The sequence below is a fragment of the Carassius auratus genome, chromosome 44 (assembly GCF_003368295.1).
Source record: "Carassius auratus strain Wakin chromosome 44, ASM336829v1, whole genome shotgun sequence".
Taxonomy (NCBI): Eukaryota; Metazoa; Chordata; class Actinopteri; order Cypriniformes; family Cyprinidae; genus Carassius; species Carassius auratus.
This window is the reverse complement of record NC_039286.1, coordinates 8,171,766-8,192,988: the sequence shown is the minus strand read 5'-3', so window position 1 is coordinate 8,192,988 and position 21,223 is coordinate 8,171,766. Positions and strand designations below refer to the sequence as shown.

General features: G+C 37.0%; 2 protein-coding genes and 1 gene segment (V, D, J or C); 1 reads left to right on the top strand and 2 right to left on the bottom strand.

Annotated features, from left to right (window-relative positions):
- The first annotated feature begins 1,052 nt into the window (after positions 1–1,052).
- On the top strand, positions 1,053–5,645 carry LOC113062363 (uncharacterized). The gene is made up of 11 exons (XM_026232177.1): positions 1,053–1,065; positions 1,511–1,743; positions 2,290–2,468; positions 2,568–2,661; positions 2,764–3,108; positions 3,206–3,323; positions 3,790–3,881; positions 4,165–4,279; positions 4,533–4,805; positions 4,944–5,117; positions 5,203–5,645. Exons 1-11 carry the CDS (start codon positions 1,059–1,061, stop codon positions 5,391–5,393), a joined length of 1,821 nt encoding a protein of 606 aa, XP_026087962.1. The 5' UTR covers positions 1,053–1,058; the 3' UTR covers positions 5,394–5,645.
- A 4,428-nt stretch (positions 5,646–10,073) lies between these two features.
- On the bottom strand, positions 10,074–17,430 carry LOC113062369 (uncharacterized). 3 transcript variants are annotated; one of them, XM_026232187.1, is made up of 10 exons: positions 17,111–17,430; positions 15,312–15,586; positions 14,632–14,827; positions 14,028–14,199; positions 13,728–13,934; positions 13,483–13,554; positions 12,762–12,824; positions 12,444–12,508; positions 11,077–11,123; positions 10,074–10,193 (listed from the first exon to the last, which is right to left on the bottom strand). In XM_026232187.1, the coding sequence occupies exons 3-10, from the start codon at positions 14,824–14,826 to the stop codon at positions 10,145–10,147; spliced, it is 870 nt and encodes a 289-aa protein (XP_026087972.1). In that variant the 5' UTR covers position 14,827; positions 15,312–15,586; positions 17,111–17,430; the 3' UTR covers positions 10,074–10,144. The 3 variants fall into 3 exon arrangements, with proteins under 3 accessions (XP_026087972.1, XP_026087971.1, XP_026087973.1); XM_026232186.1 differs by lacking the exon at positions 17,111–17,430 and having other exon boundaries at positions 15,312–15,759; XM_026232188.1 differs by lacking the exons at positions 12,444–12,508; positions 17,111–17,430 and having other exon boundaries at positions 15,312–15,770.
- A 906-nt stretch (positions 17,431–18,336) lies between these two features.
- On the bottom strand, positions 18,337–19,078 carry LOC113061938 (immunoglobulin kappa variable 3-11-like). The segment is given in 2 exon segments: positions 18,337–18,845; positions 19,001–19,078. Coding segments are annotated over 2 exon segments (558 nt in total).
- Between the last annotated feature and the right edge of the window lie 2,145 nt (positions 19,079–21,223).

The following is a 21,223-nucleotide window of genomic DNA, read 5'->3' as shown; positions in this document are numbered from 1 at the left end:
AGCAGGCCCAGATCATCCGGAAACAAGCAGGTACAATTTTTTTATTACATTAATGTTAATTAATATGTAGACTGCAGATCTAGTTTTGCATCTTGGAATGGTATACAACATGATCAAGTCATGGGTCTGAATTAGAACATATCTGAGGTTATTATTACGTACCTGTGTCTAGCATCAGGTAAAGTTTGTGTCATTGAGTGTAAAAAGTAAAAAAAATGTTGCTCATCAGGTCCCAGTCACAGCCAGAGTCGAAAGACTGGTGTCTCTCATAGTCAGGGCTCCGGAAACCAGTGCGGAAATGACCAGTGACTTTCTTTCCATTACTGCAGTGTGTTATTATTTTGACTTCACTGGGTTTCAAACAGTATGTTCATTTATTATAAATTGGCCATTGTTCAATGCTATTCTCTTTTATTATAATAAACTTACTGTTTTTAAATATTTTGCCTTGTTTAACAGAGTCCTTCCTTCAAGAGCTTAAAGCTCATGTTTGAGGACATACATGAGGATGAAACGGCACTTCAAGCCTCAACAGACTGGTTGACCCGAAAGAGCCTCATATCAGGGTGGTGGGAGAAAGAGAGACCCCGGACTGGTCAACATGTGGCAAAACGGATCTGCCAACATTGTGGAAATGGTCCAGCCGTTATCCGTTGTTGTGACTGCCGACCACACCCATTCCTCTGTGGCCAGTGTGATGTCAGGGTCCACCGAGGTCACGTGTTCCACAACAGGGATTCGATTGACCCATGCATTCTTTAATCCATTGCCTCCCACAACTTGTGTTGTGGAGAGGGTCTAACCCAGTGTGGTAAGTTTGTAGTTCTTAAAGTCACATTCTTAGACTTGACTGAAAAACTGATAGGTCGAAGAAGCCGTCAAGTACATCTTGGTTTAAAATAGTTGCCAGTAAATAAATGTTATTCTTTAATGCTTATCCATGTGTTTTTTTTTTTTTCAGAGCGTCTTGTACCTTTGGAGATGCAGAGACAATATGCGGTTGTTCAACGAGTATCGTCCAGTGTCATCGGCAGGACAGTCCATGAGTTGTGGTTACAATGAATGGTAAGAAGAACTTACTAGGTTTGGGTGGGGGTCACTTCTGTAGAAGTGTCTGCAGAATTTCACCCACAGCTATTTGCTGATTCACACCTTGTATACTCCCTCATCACAATTATGCAACATATACGGATCATGAATATGTTAAATTCATACATGTTACATTGTGCAAGAAATTTTCTTTATCATGGCTGCAAATCTAGAGGTTTCAATAGGTTGTGTGTTCATTTAGATTGGATGGGCCCAAAGTATGTGATGGAAAACAATTAACCTTTGTTTGAATGGGGATAGTTAATTTGCCTGACAAAAGTATGACTTCCAATAGAGTGCCTTACAAAATGTTTGTAGAAGTGTCCTCCTGATTCACCTTAGTCACAGGGTTCCCATATCAGTTGTCAGAATGACACACTTTGGTCTGTCAGACTTAACGTGTGTATATTCCTTTTTCCAGGGCGATATGATCTCAGATTGCCTCAGATTAGATGCAAAGCATGTGAAGCCACTTGGAGTCCTGGAGTGGATGACCTGATCCGTAATGACTACTGGCCGGCCACTTCTCACTATTCAACTGTGTATGCAACAGATGTCCTTTTTTCTTTTGAAGAGCTGAAGATGGCAGCACCAGGGATATCTAGCCAAGCATTTCTTAGAATGCTGGATCAACGCACTGTTCGCTTTGGCCGTGTAAGTATTTGTGGTAATAATGCGTAAATCCATAAATTATACTATGAGGCATTATGGTGATGATAGTACACATGAACATTTACACTGTTTAGGAAACAAATTGTTAAATTTAGACCCTTTATAAACAACCATAAACTCATGTTCTCTTATCAGCAGTTTGCACTGAGACATTTCTGAAAAAAAAACCCCAGGTCATTCTGAAGATCTCAACTTCAACTCCATTGGCTACAGACTTTGACATCTCCTCAATTTTATTTCCTGATCCCAGAAGTGTTCCCTTGGATTAATGGCCCAAACATAGCACAGGCTATATGGAACAATATGGAAGCTGTTGTTGCTCTCTTTGTGTATAGATTTAGACTGAATGTCAAACAATATCCTGTATTTTTAATGGCCAGGTCCCCCAAATACATCAGTGTATAGTGTATGAGTGAAGTCTACACATTGTTTATTTCCTTTGATATGTAGTACAAACATTCCAAAATGTATTTGATCCGTTTTACTGTTCTCCTTTGTTCTCTTTTACTGAACTCTTCTTTGAAACAGAATGGAAACATCACAGCAGACAGCTTCCGGAAAAGCTTCTTGGAGTGGGAAGCTGTCCGATTCGAAGTGGACAAATTATGCCAGGAGGACCACTTTAACTGCCCAGCATGCAGTCCAGACATGCTTGCAGTATCCGTTGATGGAAACCGTAAGCACTACAGATTCAAGAGTGCAGCTAGGTACTGTGTGTGCATGGATGGTCCATTACTTTGAAACTAACTGCTGTGAATTGAAAATCATATGAATATTTAAACTTAACATGTATCTCTTTTATTTAGATCGGAGGAAAAAGCCATCTTTGATGGCGTGTTCATCGCGAATGATGATGACGTCGCAAGATTCGTGGACTATGTCCATACCTCAACCAGTCATGTACACTTGCACAACTTCACTATATTTACCCATAAAACACCAAGTCCTACAGAGCACTTTGTTTGAACAAGTTTGGACTGTTAACCATGTTCCATGTTTTAGGTCTCTGGAAGAGGTGTCTGTGGAGGGCAATGGTCAGCGGCTCGTGAAACGTCTCAGAAGTCCTCAGGAAAAACAGATGAGGAGGGCCTGGAACTTGCTGTATGTCGTCATGGGGTTCTCCTTCGTGCCCTCAATATGTTCAGGGGCGAAATCTTTGCCTACCCCCTGTACCTCCAAAAGCAAATGGCCTGTAAGCCAGTTACATTTTTTGCAATGGATGTGGCATGCAAGTACTGGCCTTACCTCCAGAGAGTGACAGAGAAATGCCCTGAGCTTCAGGATCTCCTCAACATGAGGCCATTTCTTTCTGTTTTTCATGCCAAAGCTCATGATTTCAAATGTGAGGTAAGAAAAAATTATTGTCCATTACATTTTCTTTCCCTGAAATCCTGCATAAGATTGTTGCCACTTAGGTTTAGTTTTTTTTGTTTTTTTTTTAAAGGTAAAATGGAGTGGAGCATATCAGGAGGGGGCTGGTTCGACTCTTGGCGAAGAGGTGGAGCAGTGCAACGCCTTCCTCTCGAGGATTGCTGTTACGACAAAGCACATGTCAAAAGCGGGTAAGGAAACCAGTAAATTTTGATCCTGATTACACTGGTGAGCCACTTTGAGCTTATGCATATATGCTGACTCTGAAAATATAAATATCTGAATATATTAAACACAAATGGATGGATCGATTACAAGACCATCATCCTATTTTATTTGATGTAAGGATAATAAGGTAGGGCAGTTCGAAAATAAAAACACATCAGAGTACCATTCACCTACTGTCCTGCCATAGTGCTCTATGCCATTTAAATACTGTCCTGCATCACTGTTTCATGCTTTGTCTTCCCTGTCCTGTGCAATTACCTCACCCTTTCATGGGACAGTAATCAAATGGCACAAGACAGCAGATTAGTACCATAGTACTGTACTGTAAGTTATTATGTCTCAAAAGTTTGTGATTCAAGTCTGCACATTTTCTTCTCCTACTGCTACTGGAAAGAAGGGTGAAAATCTCATATTTTTTTATTTTTGCAGGACGCATTGACATGCTGACAATCATGGCCATGCGCTGGAACCAACAAAAGTTTGACAACTTGGCTTCTACCCTTGCCCGCCGATATCGGAAGGTAAAGACACCAGTTTTCCCTTATGCAAAAATATAGATAACACTTGCCCAGATATTCTTCAATATATATTAAATGTACGGATGGTTGTATGTGTCGTGTCAGTTGTATTTTTTAGTGTCTTGATATACAATATTACATGTTCATATCACATATATTGATAGTCCATGTATATAAGAATATACTGTATATTTTATTAGTTATGTAATAGTGAAGGTACTTCACAATCCTTATCAACAATAGTCAAAATGGTAGGCGTTTCCCTCAATGTCATTTATGTTTGAAGGCCACAATAGCCCTGCAATGCCAGTTGCATAACCTGGAGGCCATGAAAACAGAAATGGACATCTCTGACAATCAACTGGAGAGGTGGATCATTGATATCAATGAGTGGGCAGAAGGTAGGAGATACTGTTTTATACTGTTTGATATGGTGCTTGATGTATCACTTCTGACTTATCTTGGCTGCAATTCCAACAATTGCAGACAATAAAGAACCTAACTAGCCTAACTATACTCAACCTTAGCTACAATTGTAGCCTCTCAGTTACAGAAAAATATAAAAGGGTTTTGGATTTTGCTCATACACAACAAATAACATTTTTTCATGGAATCAAGAAGCATATTTCTTATTTCTTAATTTCTTCCTCTCAGCAACAACATCCCCAAATGATGCTGATGTTGCCGCTGTTGCCAGCCGAATTGAGGAGCTGGTGGCAAGTGTTAAGAGGAAGTCCCAGCGTCTTTACAAGGATAGTGACGGATGCAAAGGACGTGCCCGAATCCGCCGAAAGATCAGGGAGGAAAAAAAAATCTTAAATTCTGTAGTGGAAAAATATAACACCTTGGTTCCTAATGCAGAAAAACTGACATTGGACACCATTCTATGTGACGAGAATGTTTGGCCATGGCAGCTTACCCACGGTGGTATGTACACAATTCTGTTGACTGTGTGAAATAGTCACATAGTGGGACAAAATCTGTCATGCCTCGATTTTAACCCCTGAAAATCTTTAAACACTAATCTTAAATACAACCGACTTATGTTTCATCCATGTATTCCAGACTCTGTAGATCTAAGGACAAAGAGGAAGGCGTTCGACATTGTGATGGCAGTAAGGAGACTTGAGGAGGAGAAGAGGATTCTTATTGCAGAGATGAACAAGCATTGGAAGTCTCTTTGCTCCCGTGCAGACACCCTGAAGCAGATGTCATCCCAGCTTGCTAATGTGACATCAGGTATGTATTTGTTATTATTGGCATACATTACAATATTTCTGAATGTTTCTAATTAATAAAGGCTCAATGTGTTTTAACATGTAAGGTGAAACGTGGGGCCTGCTTCAAGATGGTATCCGAGGTCTAAAGAGCTTGACATTGAAGAACAAGCAAGCAAGCAACAGCCTGGCAAAGCATGCAAAGACATTTTATGTTCAAGTTCTGACTGAAACAGAAATTAACTTTGATAGTCATTCTGAGGAATACGATACCAGTAGTGACTCTGAGCAAGATTAAACATGGCCAGAGTCCTTTTTTCTGCTGTTGTGTGCTGGGGAGGGCTGCTGGGACAGGTTGGTAAGGAAAGCTGGTTCTGTGTTTGGCATGGAGCTGGAGTTAAGTAGCAGTCTTCTGTCATGCTCAACATTGAGGAGGTCCTTTGTCCCCAGGGCAAACCAGCAACTCAATTTCATAGAGAAGATTAGGGGCATGAGTCTCACCCTGCGCCAACCATTACATCACTTTGTCTATTGTCTAGTATCCACTATCCATTTGACTTTTCTTTTAAATATATATATATATATATATATATATATATATATATTTATAAGTTTCTGTTGTTCTATCTATTTTAACTTCTTTGTGTTCTTTTTGTTAAGCAGTACTATTATGCTCAGACTCTTTTTTCCATAGTCATATGAAATAGCAAAGTTTTGCACTGATGAAATCCCTGCACTGTTTACTTTTGCACTACCACCACTGCAAATCACTCCACAGCTGCCCATCATTTATCACAGGGTCAGTCCCTACCAGGTCTTTGTATTCAGTTGACATGCTCTTCACTTTTTACATTTGTGATTTTTGTTATGTGTCTGAGCTATGTATGTTGTTTTTGTGATTGTATAAGCTAATAAATGCTTTCATGCTTTAATAAGCTTTCATCATGACAATTTTTCCAATTCCTAGATACATCTTACATCAGGGATAGGCAACTCCGGTCCTGGAGGGCCACTATCCTGCAGAGTTTAGCTCCAACCCTAATTAAACACACCTGAACAAGGCAATCAGTGTTTTCGGGATTACTAGATAGATACAGGCAGGTGAGTTTTTCTGAGGGCTGAAGCTAAACTCTGCAGGATAGTGGCCCTCCAGGACCAGAGTTGCCTATCTCACATGGATACACAGATAACATTTATTCAAAAAGATAATATGGCTAAATCTATCAATATTTATGTAGATGTTTTCAAGGTATTCAATACATTATTTTAATAATATAATTTCAGTCTTATTATTGGTAAAACATTACAGTATGCTGTAAGACAGAACACTACAATGTGGGCAGAGTGGGTCACATGTGAGTCCCATATCCTGCAATGCAGGCCAGGGGGTCTTCAACGCCAGTATAGCTTCAATGTACATATTTAGTCAACGGTTTTGTCACCAGCAACAACACTTTGCTCAGTTTTGAACTTTTTGAGTGTAGTTGAAGCCCATTCACAGCAGTCCACCCATCCCAGCCCGGAAGAACTACAAATAACACTAGCCTTGTAACTTGTGTTCTGTGGTGCGTTTCTAGTGGAAGCTGTATTTTTAAAATATAGTGATATTTTCCTCATAAGCAGAAGTTGGCAATGTAGAATTTTGGATATACCCTGTTTTTTTTTGGGGGGGGGGGGGGGGGTAGGATGGGGAACACACTGGTGTCATCAGATTTAAAAAATGTAATCGTTAGGTCAAAATAGCTTATTACCATATTTGACAGTGTTTACGGTTAAGCATTGGACACCATATCTGCATGACAGCTAAGGTCCAAAGCTTTCTATAAAAGCTGGTACTGTGTGTGTAGCCTTCAAACATGTACTGGGTTCAAGGTTCAGAGCAGAGGTCAGTAATTCAAATCAGGAGTAATATATTCTCTTCAGACTCACATATGTTACTGTTGAGGCTGAGACCTTTCCAGTGATGTGCTTGCTATAGTCCTATGGCAATGTTTTAATTTTTACATATCATGAAGTCCACTTTGCAGGCAATATCCTCTTTTATGGTCCCCAGAGGGATGCCTTGAGTTCAAATGCTTCACACATAAGACTTAAAATATTATTTTATCATACACCCAACATATTAAACACAAACAAAGTAAGATGTAGCCAGATTGAAACACATCAAAGCCACAGTCTATTGCTCATCTTTCAACCTACACACAACGCATTATATCATGAAGCTATTGCACAACCACTGCAGCTTAAAGCAACATTATTTACTTTTTTTTAATTGAGGTAGGTTTAAATTAGAGCTCATACTTGCAGAGTTGTAAAAAGGTAGCAAAAATTTTACTCAAGTGAAAGTACAAGTTTACTCAATTAAAAGAGAACGAAAAATGCAATGGCACAGGTCAAACATGTATATTTAGTTCAACAACAACAATTAAAATGAAACAGCGGAACACTGAAAAATACAAATAAAACGGAAAGGGATTAAAAGGAAACTCCATCATTTCAACCCTCATGCCATCCTATATGACTTTTATTTATCAGATGAACACAAACTAAGTGTTTAAATTGTGTAAAAATCATTTCTCTTTATATAATGCAAGTGTATGGGAAATCCAAAAATGACACTTGAAAAACTATACACAAATAAAATATGACAGACCATGCAACCCCATTAATGAATCACTGTCTTCTGAAGTGAAACTATAGGCATATTTAAGAAAAAAACAAATAACAATATTTAAATCTTTACCGTCATGTTCCCTTCGTGTGGTTTCTGAAGTGGTCCTGTCCCCTTGCATTATATGGACAAAAAATCTTGCTTGTGTTCATGTGAAGAAAGAAAGTCATGAACATCTGGAATGACAGAGGTTAAGTAAAAAGTGAGAGAATATTAATTTTTGGGTAAACTATCCCTTTAAAGAGCAAGATGTGATGGAGAGGCTAGAAATATATTCCAGACAGAATACAAGAATGCGTTGAATTAATGAGGAGAGTCCTAGAATTAAAACATACAACGTTAAAGTTTTTAAAGGCCACTTTATATGTTTTGTCTATTCAACAATGTCACTGCTAAAAGGACAATTCATCTTTTAAATGTTTGTTTGGGGCATTTAGAGATTTAACACATTTTGATAAAGAATTATTTGTGACCAATTAGATTAATGAGAAAAGCATGTAATTATTAAGATTAAAAAAACTATTCACTGACAGTCCTAATTCCTACTTAATGATTCACTTAATGACATTGTAAATACAACTTATCCACCACCTGATAAAAACATCACTAAACATGAACAATTAATTTAGCATATAATGTTTATCTAAACACTTTTTTGGAGATTTGTAACATTTAATAAAAAAAATTCCACCAAAAAATTATCATCACAGATTTTATTTGCACTCAGTTTTGTGCATTCAGCTAATAATATAACATAGCTATTGGCTATATAAAAACAGAACAAATTATCAATAAACCTTTTTGGGCGGGAAAATGCAACTTTGCTATATCTTTTGAAGCCAGACATTTACCTGAACTTTTGAAGCCAGACATTTACCTGATGAAAGTCATAATTGAAGTAGAAATATGTGTGTTTGATGCATGAAAACAATGATCATAAGTTCTCACGTCAGGCACACGTTTGAGCTTCTGTTTACCATATTTAATGTGCATAAGATAATGTAAAAATATAATGTACTTTTCAAGATGAAATAAAATTGTAAGGAGTAAAAAGTAGTTGTTTCTTCAGAAATATAATCAAGTTCAAGTAGTCAGTTTAAACTGTACTTGAGTGAAGTACAAATCCCCAAAAATAATACTTACCTGTAAGTACAGTAATCAAGTAAAATTACTCAAGTATTTTACACCTATGCATACTTGGCATGGAGAATAAAAACAAAACCGAGTTATGGTTAGAATAAGTGGGGACTGAGTGTATTTTATGTATAATGCAACATTTTCCTGATAATTAAGATCAGAAGCCTTTGATCATGAAGACATGAGGCCCACATTGCACAACCAGGCCTTAGATTTCCTACCACTGACATGGGCCTTAGTAAACCGGCCCACAGTCAAGTCATTCAGTGTGAACAGATTGAGGTCCTTAGTGTCCTGGAACGCTCCCTATTGTCAGGGTAACATAGGAAACCTACCTCTCTCCCTGGTTTTATGACAAGAAAACATTAGACTTTAAAATTATATTGATGGCCAAGCTGAAATTGTTTCTGGCTTTAACAGTTTCCCAGGCTCATGTCTCCGGTCTTTCTGATCTCTTAAGTCTGATCACTTTATGTCATGCACATACTGTATGTTGATTGTTGACACAGAGGAAGGATGAGATTATTTGTGAAATTTGACACCAATCTGTCTTTGTATGAGGCAAAGGATATGAAAAAATGGCCTGAGCCTGAAAAATCATTGCTGACCTAGGTACCATTGATGAAAATTGATAAATGTGCCTCTTCTCTTCATTGGGAATGTTTAAAATGTCTTAAGAACTCTCATAATTGATCTGAACAGACAACCATGAGAACAAAAACAAACAGTGTTGTATGCTAGCGATCAGAGGTAAAAAAGGATTCAGTAATACATCCTGTCACCAGGAATAGGAGCCCATTTACTTTGCTCCAAAATTACCATCAATACTAACTAAAATTTTCATCATAAGTTAGTATAATGCCAATTTGGTACTTGTTCTGGTTGCCTTGGCTTTAGATTTTTTTAGTTGCTAAGATTGGCTTGCTAATCTGCCTTAAGGTGGACGAGGATGTAATTTTCTTCTAAAAAGAAACTTTGTTGTATTATTTTCCTGTTATCACTGTGAAGCTGCTTTGATACAATCTGTATTGTAAAAAGTGCTATAAGCTGTAAATAAAGGTGACTTGACTGTCACTACATGCAACTTTCGTCTCACTTTTCCCATCAAATACAGCACAAAGTCATGACACATTAATTATTCAGTGCAGTCAATGATTGACAGACAAATCATAAAATGTAACAATAGTGAATTTAATTATTGAGAAATATATACAAAACAAATAGTAAAACAGTATTAGTCATCAGGCGAATTTGCTGGCCGGCTCCCAGGTGTCCTCCCAGACTCTGCCACTGTAAAGAGTCCAAAAGTCATCTTACACACAGCATATACAGTACAGCTCACAACTAGTCTTCTGGCTCAAGTTTGAAGATATGTCATCTAAAATAAAGGTTTACCCTTTTTCTGTGGGATAATTTATTTTGGTTTATTTTATATGGTGTTTGTCAAGCATCAGTCATTTTGTTCAAGTGAAAACTGGACTCAGTCGCTTGGACACAGTCATCCCTACAGTCAACCATTTTTAAATGGTTAAGCCGTTTTAAAATCGGCTTAACCGTGTTGCTATACAAATACTCACCACAACGGTGTGGGAACAGAAATGTGATTAAAGGCCTCTATGTCGGCCGCAGAGGGGGTCAGCAAAGACGCAATGGCACAACAAAGGCATCTGCGTCACATCTACATTTAACTATGAATTGGGCTTAAGACCCCCTGAGAGCTGAAGTGGACTAGAAAGTGATCTGCATCATCTCTAAGTGAACTCATAATGTGAACACAAAGAAAGAGTTGTTCACAGGCCTTTTAAATTGGACTACATTTGGTTCATAATGGGAGGTTTCACTTTGTAAAAAGAACTGTATGCTGTTTATCTAACTGTACAGCAAACACTTTATAAAATAGCCCAAACAGAGTTAGCAAATGTATGGGGCAAACAGGTTAGAATGTATTTGCTTCAGATGTCATATGACCAAACTTGAGCCAGATGACTACTTGAAGGCTGGTGTGCACATGTTCTCATGTGTTTAGTTCAGTTCACTTAGATAGTTCTTTGTGCCCAAAACAATTAGCGGTCCCACTTTTACTTCAAAATTCACTTTGAAGGCTGAAAGTTACCAGGTTTTAAAACACTAAGACTGTGTAGCTATTGACTAAATTACGTCAGCCATCACTTACCAGGAAGAGCAAGGTAGCCAACGCACTTTCACCTCTGCTGCCTTCCCCTGCAGAAACATGCACACACACACACACACACACACACACACACACACACACACACACACACACACACACACACACACACACACCCACACACACACACACACCCACACCCACACCCACACCCACACACACACACACACACAATCAATTTAGTGAAGTTACTGTAATGGTTTTACCATTCAAATAATGATGTTTTTACTTAGCTCTCTATACTGCTGTTCTTACTTGGAACATCATTAAGTTGACAAGAGTACTTATGTATTTTTTGTAAGCTCAATAAAAAATAAGAATATGCTGTTGCATTCTATTTGCATTGTTGTTTTTGTTTTGGATTTACAGTATGTCCCTTACAAAAAATAAGTTAATTCAAGTTTTCTATTAGTATACTTATTTTAAACAAACAATAAAAAAGTATACTTTATGCTTAAATTTTATAATTCTCAAAAATATACTTTATGTACTTTGTAGAAATACAATTATTACACTTAAGTGTACTTGACTTATACTGAGAGAAAAGTCCAATTATATTTGGCCTTTACTTGTACTCTATCTTTTGATCGAGATATAGTTAAACGTATAATTAAGTATTCAAAGTATAATTGGCTTTTAGTTTTGTTAACGGTTTTTATCGAGTAGCCTATTAAATAAACTTTTTTTCTTTACATAGTTTTCATATACAGTCTTATGAAACTTGTGAAAATATCATTTAGAATATTGATATAAAACAGATATGTTTCTTATTCAGCATATCTGAAATTTTGTCTAGGCTAGTCCACTGGCATCAGTACATCAGAATTTACTTTAATTGTACTTTACTCTTTCCCCACCATTGACTGAATTTTCCAGCTATCAATGTTTTCACTGTCATACGATAGGATCCGCTATGGCACATAATTTAGTACAGAAACTAAACAAACGAGAAGAAAAAGCTGAACCAAGTGATAGTAAATTACTCACACAAATGTAAAATAACATGATCATCAAATATTAAACAGCTTGTAATTCAAGTCGCAGTCTTTAACACAAATTTGATTTTCTCAAATTCTTTGTTTAAAATGTTGCCTTTATGAAACTTACAGACATTCAAGTGTGGACAAAAAAGAAAGCATGAAGCTAATAAAATGTTATTAAAGTTAAACTACAGTTAAATGTATACTTCATAAAATTAACTTGAAGTATACTTTTTTTTCTTGTGAGAGGGTTGATAGTTGAAAAAGTTTGATACCTACTGCTCAGTTTCTGTTTTGTCACATTTGGATTGAAAGATGAGACAATATGAGATAATCAGACAGCCTAATGAAAAATATGGTTCTACATCTTACCCCATTCATCCGTCTTTCCAATATTTTATCATATGGATAAATTGTCTGTCGACTGCATTTGCAACCTTAAATGACAAAGGCAAGAAAAAACTTTGGTTCACTTCAAATGGGTCTGAGTTTGATTGAGGTGTTCATATATGAATCACTGTTCTTAGTTCACTTTGAGGGCTGAAAGAGACCAAGTGTGAATACACCCTGAGTTTGGTCCAATTAAAAGGGGGCTACATGCAGAAACAACTTTACACCCAATGATATACACATGGGGTACAAAGAATAGAAACAAATATACACAATGGGGTGCAAATAATGTCTACTTGCTTTTTGTTTTCTTCTTTTTGGCCAGGGTCGAGGGTGGGGCTTGTGTGGCTCCTGTACCTGTGGCTTAAGGTGCAAGGGGAAAAGATTAAGAATTATATATTCAGTATCTTGGAGAAGTGGCTTAATTAATAGAAGGGGGTGAAATTCACATTGGTTAACTTATTTTATATTAAAGCTGCGGTAGGTAACTTTTGACGCTTAATAAACAGAACTGCTTGCGTGTTGCGGAAGAACATCGTAGCCGGAGCTACTTCTCTCTGTTTATGTCTATGAAGAATCACAAAGGTACTGGGTTACTCTGCCGCGGTACCCCCGAAGCAATCTAAAATAGTCCGAATATAAACACTTATTATATGTGTTCCCTAGTGATTCAGGACAAGCTAAAAACACGGTTTGGAAAACGGATTCATGATGTACTCGCTTATTATATACATTTTTCTACATTTTGAACACAAACAAAGTTACGGACCGCAGCTCTGATTGGTTGTTTTTTACCGGGAGCGGATGACTTTTTGCAAATGGCGATAGGAGCACTGGGAGGAGCCAGAGGAGCTTGATTTTTTCACAAATTATCTGTCTCATATTCTACTGTCAGGACATAATGACAGGTTTAACAAATATGTAAAAAATATATTTTTACAAAAGTTACCTTCTGCAGCTTTAATACAATGATTACAAAACCATGGGGCCAATTTACAGATGGGGTGCAAGGCAAGATTACTTTGTCTTTTCTTTAGTTGAGGTTGGATGGATGGTGGGGCTTGTCTGTCTTGGCCTGGGCTGGATGGTGGGGCTTAAGGTGCAAGGGAAAAAGGTTGAGAATTTTATATTCAGTATCTTGGAGGAGTGGCTTAATTAATTAAAAGAGGTGAAATTCTCCATTTGTAACTTGTTTTATATTGTGCAGTAATTGCAAAAAAAACATAGGACAAATTTACAGATGTGGTGGAATGCAAGCTTACTTACTTTGTCTTTTCCTTGGTGGTAGAAGCTCCACATGCTGCTGAGCCTGAGAGACGATTGGACATAGTTCAAGTGTAATCAGTTGGTGGTCTTGTGGGATTAGCTGGTCTAGGGGCTGGTCTTGCTGGGGCTGGTCTAGGGGCTGGTCTTGCTGGGGCTGGTCTAGGGGCTGGTCTTGCTGGGGCTGGTCTTGCTGGGGCTGGGACACATCTGTTGTGAAGATAGCAAAAATATGACTTCAGTACAAATTGTCAAAGAAATCAACGACAAACACTAATGAACTATACATAAAACTTATCTTACCATCCAGTTTGATCATGAAGTCATATGCCCTCTTCATGCTGGTTAAGAAACGTGTGTTGTTCTGCGTCGGTGGCAGATGCGTTACTACATCTGCAATCAATTTTCCTGTGCCCATGTGCCTCTGGCTGATAAATAATATGGGCATATAGCCCAAGGCAGAAAGTTTTTGGACCTGAAATGAAACAAAGTAATTAACACATTTCCAATATATTTTGTTGCTACATTACTACATATATGGCAGTCCATTTACTATTTACAGTTTGCTTGGTGTACTACTTGATTCATAGCTCATCCCTATCCCTAGTCCCTGCCATCAGTTACACAAGTATTTTAAGATAAGTATAAGTCTAGAATATTGTGTTGCAAAATAAATTTAATAGGGATGTATGGTGTGGTTTTTAAAGTGACTGTCTCTCTAAAATTTCATACTGACAAGATGTGCCAACTTCCAACATCCAGGCACGCATGTGAAGCTTGATACATAGCACACAGCATGGCTGCTATGTCTTCTATCCATCAACAAACACGGTACCAAATATTGTATGTACTTTAGGCTTAATATTGATTATCACTCAATAAATGAAGCATGAGCATTTTTACTTACAGCTATTTGGGCAGAGGCCACCACCCGAGATGCATTTTTGTTTTTGATGACCCTCTGGCCCCAGTCATCATTAATTTTTGCAGTTTTCAATAACCGCTTGCTTGGCAGTGTGGCAAAACAAGCACTGCAGGTTTTGCGGTTAGCCTGCTGACGGACCTGGCAGCTTGGGCAAGGCCTGAATTTTGGCTTTGTCATTCTGAAATGTACACCCATATAAAAAATATAAATATTAAAAATCATACAGGGATCCAAACACACATGAGTACAAGACAGAGCTAGTCAATCTATTAGCATGTGTCATACAGCAGTAGGCTTTTCTTAACGTATCACTTTTCTAACATTATCAAAGGTAATATATTAGATCTGGATGTTTGCAAGCTGGCAAATTATTTAAGTGCAGAAAAACTATGAAACATAAAGATGCCAAGCGAGCTGTTTGCTTTCCTGTAGTCATAAAACATCTTTGAATACCGGCATTCCTCACAAAACTTAAGTTTGATTTACTTAGACTTCATGCAAACAGCAATATTATCTTATAGGTTGGCCTATATTGTGCAGACTCCTGCAAATTTAATATGGTGCAATAATCAGGTATTATATGCCAGTCTCTATCCATTAAATTGGTATATTGTGCACTTAAAACAACACCAACAAATTAATCTATATTCTTTGATCCCGACCTTTACACTTTCAGTTGATTAAAGTGACTGAAGAAGAGGCAGCAACCCAGTTCCTCCGTCCCTCTAAAAAACAACCACCACTCAGATGGTAGGGGAGAGAGTCAGGGATGGAGAGAGAGTGAGAGATAGAGATAGAGTGTGAGAGAGAGAGAGAGAGAGAAATAACAAGACAATAAAAAAATACAAATAAGACAATAAACAAGACAAACGTGGCTCTTAGAAGTGCCTAATGTAATGAGGTGCTGTTTTTTTTTAAAGGACAGGGATTAAGGAATCTGCAGAAAAAGAGAAGAACAAATCAAAAAAATAGTAGATCACCAAACTACATATTATAATGGATGGATAAACAAACAGGAATAACACACACAAACACACACACACACACACAGAGAGAGAGAGATATACGGTATATATATATTTATATATCGCAATAATCCATTAATAAGCATTTATACGTTCAAAATAAGTTTATTAATAGATTGTATACACACACACACACCATGTTTTTTTAATATATATATATATATATATATATATATATATATATATATATATATATATATATATATATATATATATATATATATATATATTCGTAATTGTATTAATTTTGGACGTTTAAATGCCTATTCATTTCTCTTGCTTATTAAGGGGGTCGCACACCGGACGGGAAGCGCAGCGCCGCGTCGCGTCGCGCCACGTCTTTAAAATTCGAACACATTATTCTCTATGGGTGTACACACACCGGCGGCGCCATTCGGCATCTGTCCGCGGCGCCCAGCTACGACTCAGAACGCTGTTCAAATTTCTGCCGCGCCACAGAGCGCCATCCGCAGTTTTATATTAAAAAACCCAGATGTTATAAACTGAAACTGAAATTAAAATACAGTACACTTGTTTCATTCAAATAAAACATTACAAAGTGTTTGGTTACGTTTTCAGCTGCACAGTTGCCTAGACAACAGATACAACAAAACAATAACAGACTTATTATAATAACACAGATTCTTTTCATTAATTAACGTTCAAAACTCAGCTTTTATCAATTAAAATTATATATTTAAAATAATAATAATAGATTTAGTTAAAACTCTCCCATCTTGCTGCGAAATTGAGCTCACGCATATGTGCGCGTCCGGTGTGCGATACCTTGAGTTGTCCTACATGTGGCGCGACGCGACGCGGCGCTTCTCGTCCAATGTGCGACCGCCTTTAGACTGTTGTAAGTGACTCAAGGGGGTCGCACACCGGACGAGAAGCGCAGCGCCGCGTCGCGTCGCGCCACGTCTTTAAAATTCGAACACTTTATTCTCTATGTGAGTACACACACCGGCGGCGCCATTCGGCGTCTGTCCGCGGCGCCCAGCTACGACTCAGAACGCTGTTCAAATTTCTGCCGCGCCACAGAGCGCCATCCGCATAGTTTTATATTAAAAAACCCAGATGTTATAAACTGAAACTGAAATTAAAGTACAGCACACTTGTTTCATTCAAATAAAACATTACAAAGTGTTTGGTTACGTTTTCAGCAGCACAGTTGCCTAGACAACAGATACAACAAAACAATAACAGACTTATTATAATAACACAGATTATTTTCATTAATTAACTCAGCTTTTATCAATTAAAATCATATATTTAAAATCAAAATAATAGATGAAGTTAAAACTCTCCCATCTTGCTGCGAAATTGAGCTCACGCATTTAGAATGTGCGCGTCCAGTGTGCGATACCTCGAGTTGTCCTACATGTGGCGCGACGCGACGCGGCGCGTCTCGTCCGGTGTGCGACCGCCTTTACCGTGGTGGAATCGCGCTGGGCAATGGTTTCTGTGATGGTCGCGCACAGTGACGCGCTGCACAAAATTGCGCCAAAATATAAATTATAATGAAAAAGTACAGTCTTAATATTTTATATCCTCGCTCAAAATTTTAAAGGGGTCAGCAGAAATGTCTAAGGAAACATGGGTATATGTTAGCAATTACATTTTAACACATCACGCCCCAGAATGCATCCATCTCTTTGCCAAAGGATATGTCCATATTAAGTAATATAAACATTTCCGCAGCAGGCTATTTATAACAACTTCATAATTAGTATTGAGATGAAAGGTCTATAAAAGTATGCTATTGGTATTTTTTTGTTGTTGAGGTGTTATTTTTATTTATTTATTTTTGGTCGCAAAAAAAAAAAAAAAAAAAAAAAAACAAAGCAGGCTCACTATACACTATAAGCCATTGCAAATATACCATCGACAATTAAAAATATCCCACTTAAATTAAGGCATGTTTAAGCCTACAGCAAATATGCAGTCCTGCAATTATGCCATTTTAATGTAGCCCAAAATTATATTAAAAAAGAAAAAAGGCGTGATTCCGATTTAGAACAGGGTTTCTGCTCCAATAAAATATATGGTCACTTCACCAATTAATGATTGTAACAGTATTTGCGCAGCATGCTACTGCAAAATACATGAACATAATATTAGCAGCATTAAAATTAATCGCCTGAAACCATACTTTCCAGCGCAGAAAAACCGCTAGATGGATAAGCCAGGTTCGTCAAAATCCAAAGATGAGGGATTTGCATTCAAATATCGGACGACCCTCCTCTACGTTGTCAAGTGACGAATAGGGGGTACCCTCAACGTTGCTTATGGACGTGAGGGGGAAATGACCAAACGGCAGTATGTGACGAATAGGGGTGAGACTGTGTTGGCATTTTATATATATTTTTTTCATATTATAGATTTTGTTTTGAGAAAAATAGGGTTGTGAAATAAATGACACTTAAAATTAATTTAAAAATGAATTTAAATTTAATTTAAAATTAAATTAATATCATTATTAATATATTAAATTCTGTGTATTTTTATTTAATTACATGAAGGCACAAGTAATTTCCATAAAAAGTACATTTGGGAAACGATCTAAATAAAAATGAGTTTAATTGTGCTGCTGTTTCTAACATAAATATTTATTATTACAGTAGATAAAAAATAGAATAGGAAATTGTGAAATTCATTTTCATTTCATTGCTTTGGCCATGCGCTTTTCTGTTTTATCAAACAGTGAGTCAGTGAGGTGAATAATGATCTTCAACATCATCATCTGCAGAAGCTCAAAGCTGCAGCGCTGCAGTCTCACACAAAGAGGTTTTTGTACGATGCTTTCACACTGTGTGAACACCCAGTCTGGGTTCTTTGAGTCTCCGGTCTTACTGTGTTGACTCTGACAGTAATAAACTCCTGAATCTTCAGGCTGGACTCCACTGATGGTCAGAGTAAAATCCATGTGGTTTCCACTTTCACTGCCACTGAATCTAGAAGCAACACCTGAAGCTCTGTTTGATGTGTAATAGATCAGGAGTTTAGGAACTTCTCCAGGAATCTGATGATACCAGGACATGCTGTATTGAGAGGTATCTTTTGGATTTTTCGAATTTAATGCTGGTTTATGATTACAGTGAATAGTGACAGTCTGATCAGGATTCACTGTTTGATTTTCAGATTGAGTCAGAATCTGCCCCACAGAACCTGAAGAAACACAAAAACACATCATTATTATCAAAGAATATAAGTTCAGTAATATTAATGTGTTCTGCTTCAGGCAACAAAAAAAAAAAATAATAATGAATAAAAATCAGTTTTTTCTGTAAATCAGTTGATGATATGAATTTCTATATACTTACTCCAGATGAAGGTTGCGAGTGTCCAAATAATGATGGCTATTAAAGACATGTTTGCTTTTGGATCTGTTCATAAAGGAGAGCTGTCTGTCATAAAACCATAAAGTCACAGATTTACTTTAAAGACCTCCAGAGCACTGAAGCATGCAGTTTAATGCAAAACAGGCCTCTGTCCACAATAATAATAGTTTACACAAAAATATTAAGCAGTATATTAACTAACACTGATAATAATATGAAATGTTTCTTGATCTTAAAACTCCACTGATGATTATTAGTGTGTAACACCACACACTTAAGAAACAATGATTTCTCCTAATCCTGGCTCCTTGAAGGGTCACAAATATAATTTAAATGTAGTGAGGATACATGATAGTTTTTGAATTTGTGCACAACTTTTTATTTTTATTTATGTTTAGCATCTTTATAGCAGACACATTTGTCTTTATCTGTATTTATCTCAGTGTCTCATGAAGAGGTTCAGTCTCCTGAGTTTGTCTCATAAAGCAGGAGATTCTGTCTCTATCAGCTGGGACCAACAGAGGTCATTGATGACATATCTGCAGAAACCTTCTAAACTCCTGATCTATGGAGACAGTTGACTTCAATCTGGAGTCCCAGATCAGTTCAGTGAAAGTGGATCTGAACAAGATTTTATACTGAACATAAGTAGAGGACAGACTGAGGATACAGGAGATTCTTACTGTACTGGGGCTTACAGTGACATGTTCACATCTGCAAGAACATCTTACAAAAAGCAAACAAAATTTCACAATATCAGTCAGTTCAAACAGAAGCAGATACATTCTGATACTTGTCTTAATTAATCTATATATAAAATACATGATGAATGAATCAGAATTACCCACTAGTTACCTGGAGCACTGAGAGGTGCATTTTAATAAAAGTATGTTATTTTGCTTTTTGAATCATTAACTATATATTATTATTTTGCTCTTATTTAATTTTATTTTTTCCCTTACTATAGTGTTTAGTTAATTTAATTTAGATATTATTATTTTACATGCTTTTATCTTTCATATGAATTGAGTTGAATATCAAAGTCTTAATAAAATAAATTGATTATAGATTTAATCTATAAGTTAGTCAGGAGTGTATGACAACAATGAACAATGTGTGTGTGTGTGTGTGTGTGTGTATATAAAGTCAGAGAGGTGAATAATGATCTTCAACATCAAAATCTGCAGAAGCTGAAAGCTGCAGCGCTGCAGTCTCTCACAAAGAGGTTTTTGTACGATGCTTTCACACTGTGTGAACACCCAGTCTGTGGTGCCAGAGACACCCTTGTCATGTTGACTCTGACAGTAATAAACTCCTGAATCTTCAGGCTGGACTCCACTGATGGTCAGAGTAAAATCTATGTGGTTTCCACTTTCACTGCCACTGAATCTAGAAGAAACACCTGAAGCTCTGTCTGATGTGTAATAGATCAGGAGTTTAGGAACTTCTCCAGGAATCTGATGGTACCATGCCATGCAATATTGAGATTTATTTTTTGAATTCCAACAATTTAATGCTGGTGTGTGTTTACAGTGAATAGTGACAGTCTGATCAGGATTCACTGTTTGATTTTCAGATTGAGTCAAAGTCTGCCCCACTGAACCTGAAGAGACACAAAAACACATATACATCAAAACATAACATTTATTTTCAATAATAATACATATATAATAATGTAAACTGCTCATTCAGGTAAAAAGCATGCATATGAGACAGAATATGTGTGTTTATAAATGTATATACAGAATTTACACAATTCTGATTTCAGCTCCTGTGGAGTAAATAAGATGCTTACTGTAAGATATGAATTTCTATATACTTACTCCAGATGCAGGTTGTGAGTGTCCAAATAATGATGGCTATTAAAGACATGTTTGCTTTATGATCTGTTATCAAGGATGGATAGCTGTCAGTCATAAAATCATAAAGTCACAGATTTATAAAGACCTCCAGAGCACTGAAGCATGCAGTTCAATGCAAAGCAGGATTGAGGCCACAATGATGCTAAATTGATCAAGTTAATTCTAGTCAAGTCACCTTTATTTATATAGCGCTTTAAACAAAATATATTGCGTCAAAGCAACTGAACAACATTCATTAGGAAAACATGATCTGATCATGACAGTATCATTACTAATGATGACAGTAAAGACATTTACAATATTACCAATGATTTATATTTTAAATAAATTATGTTCTTCTAAA

What these genes read in the sequence shown, in the direction of transcription:
- LOC113062369 (XM_026232187.1), bottom strand. Translation starts at nt 14,826, where the DNA reads ATGACAAAGCCAAAATTCAGGCCTTGCCCAAGCTGCCAGGTCCGTCAG. An exon ending in ACCACCAAGGAAAAGACAAA is followed by an intron (nt 13,555 to 13,727) that starts GTAAGTAAGCTT and finishes TTGCACCTTAAG; the next exon opens with CCCCACCATCCAGCCCAGGC. An exon ending in TGGAAAGACGGATGAATGGG is followed by an intron (nt 11,124 to 12,443) that starts GTAAGATGTAGA and finishes ATGTTTCTGCAG; the next exon opens with GGGAAGGCAGCAGAGGTGAA.
- LOC113062363 (XM_026232177.1), top strand. An exon ending in GCACTGTTCGCTTTGGCCGT is followed by an intron (nt 1,744 to 2,289) that starts GTAAGTATTTGT and finishes TCTTTGAAACAG; the next exon opens with AATGGAAACATCACAGCAGA. An exon ending in TTGCCCGCCGATATCGGAAG is followed by an intron (nt 3,882 to 4,164) that starts GTAAAGACACCA and finishes TTATGTTTGAAG; the next exon opens with GCCACAATAGCCCTGCAATG.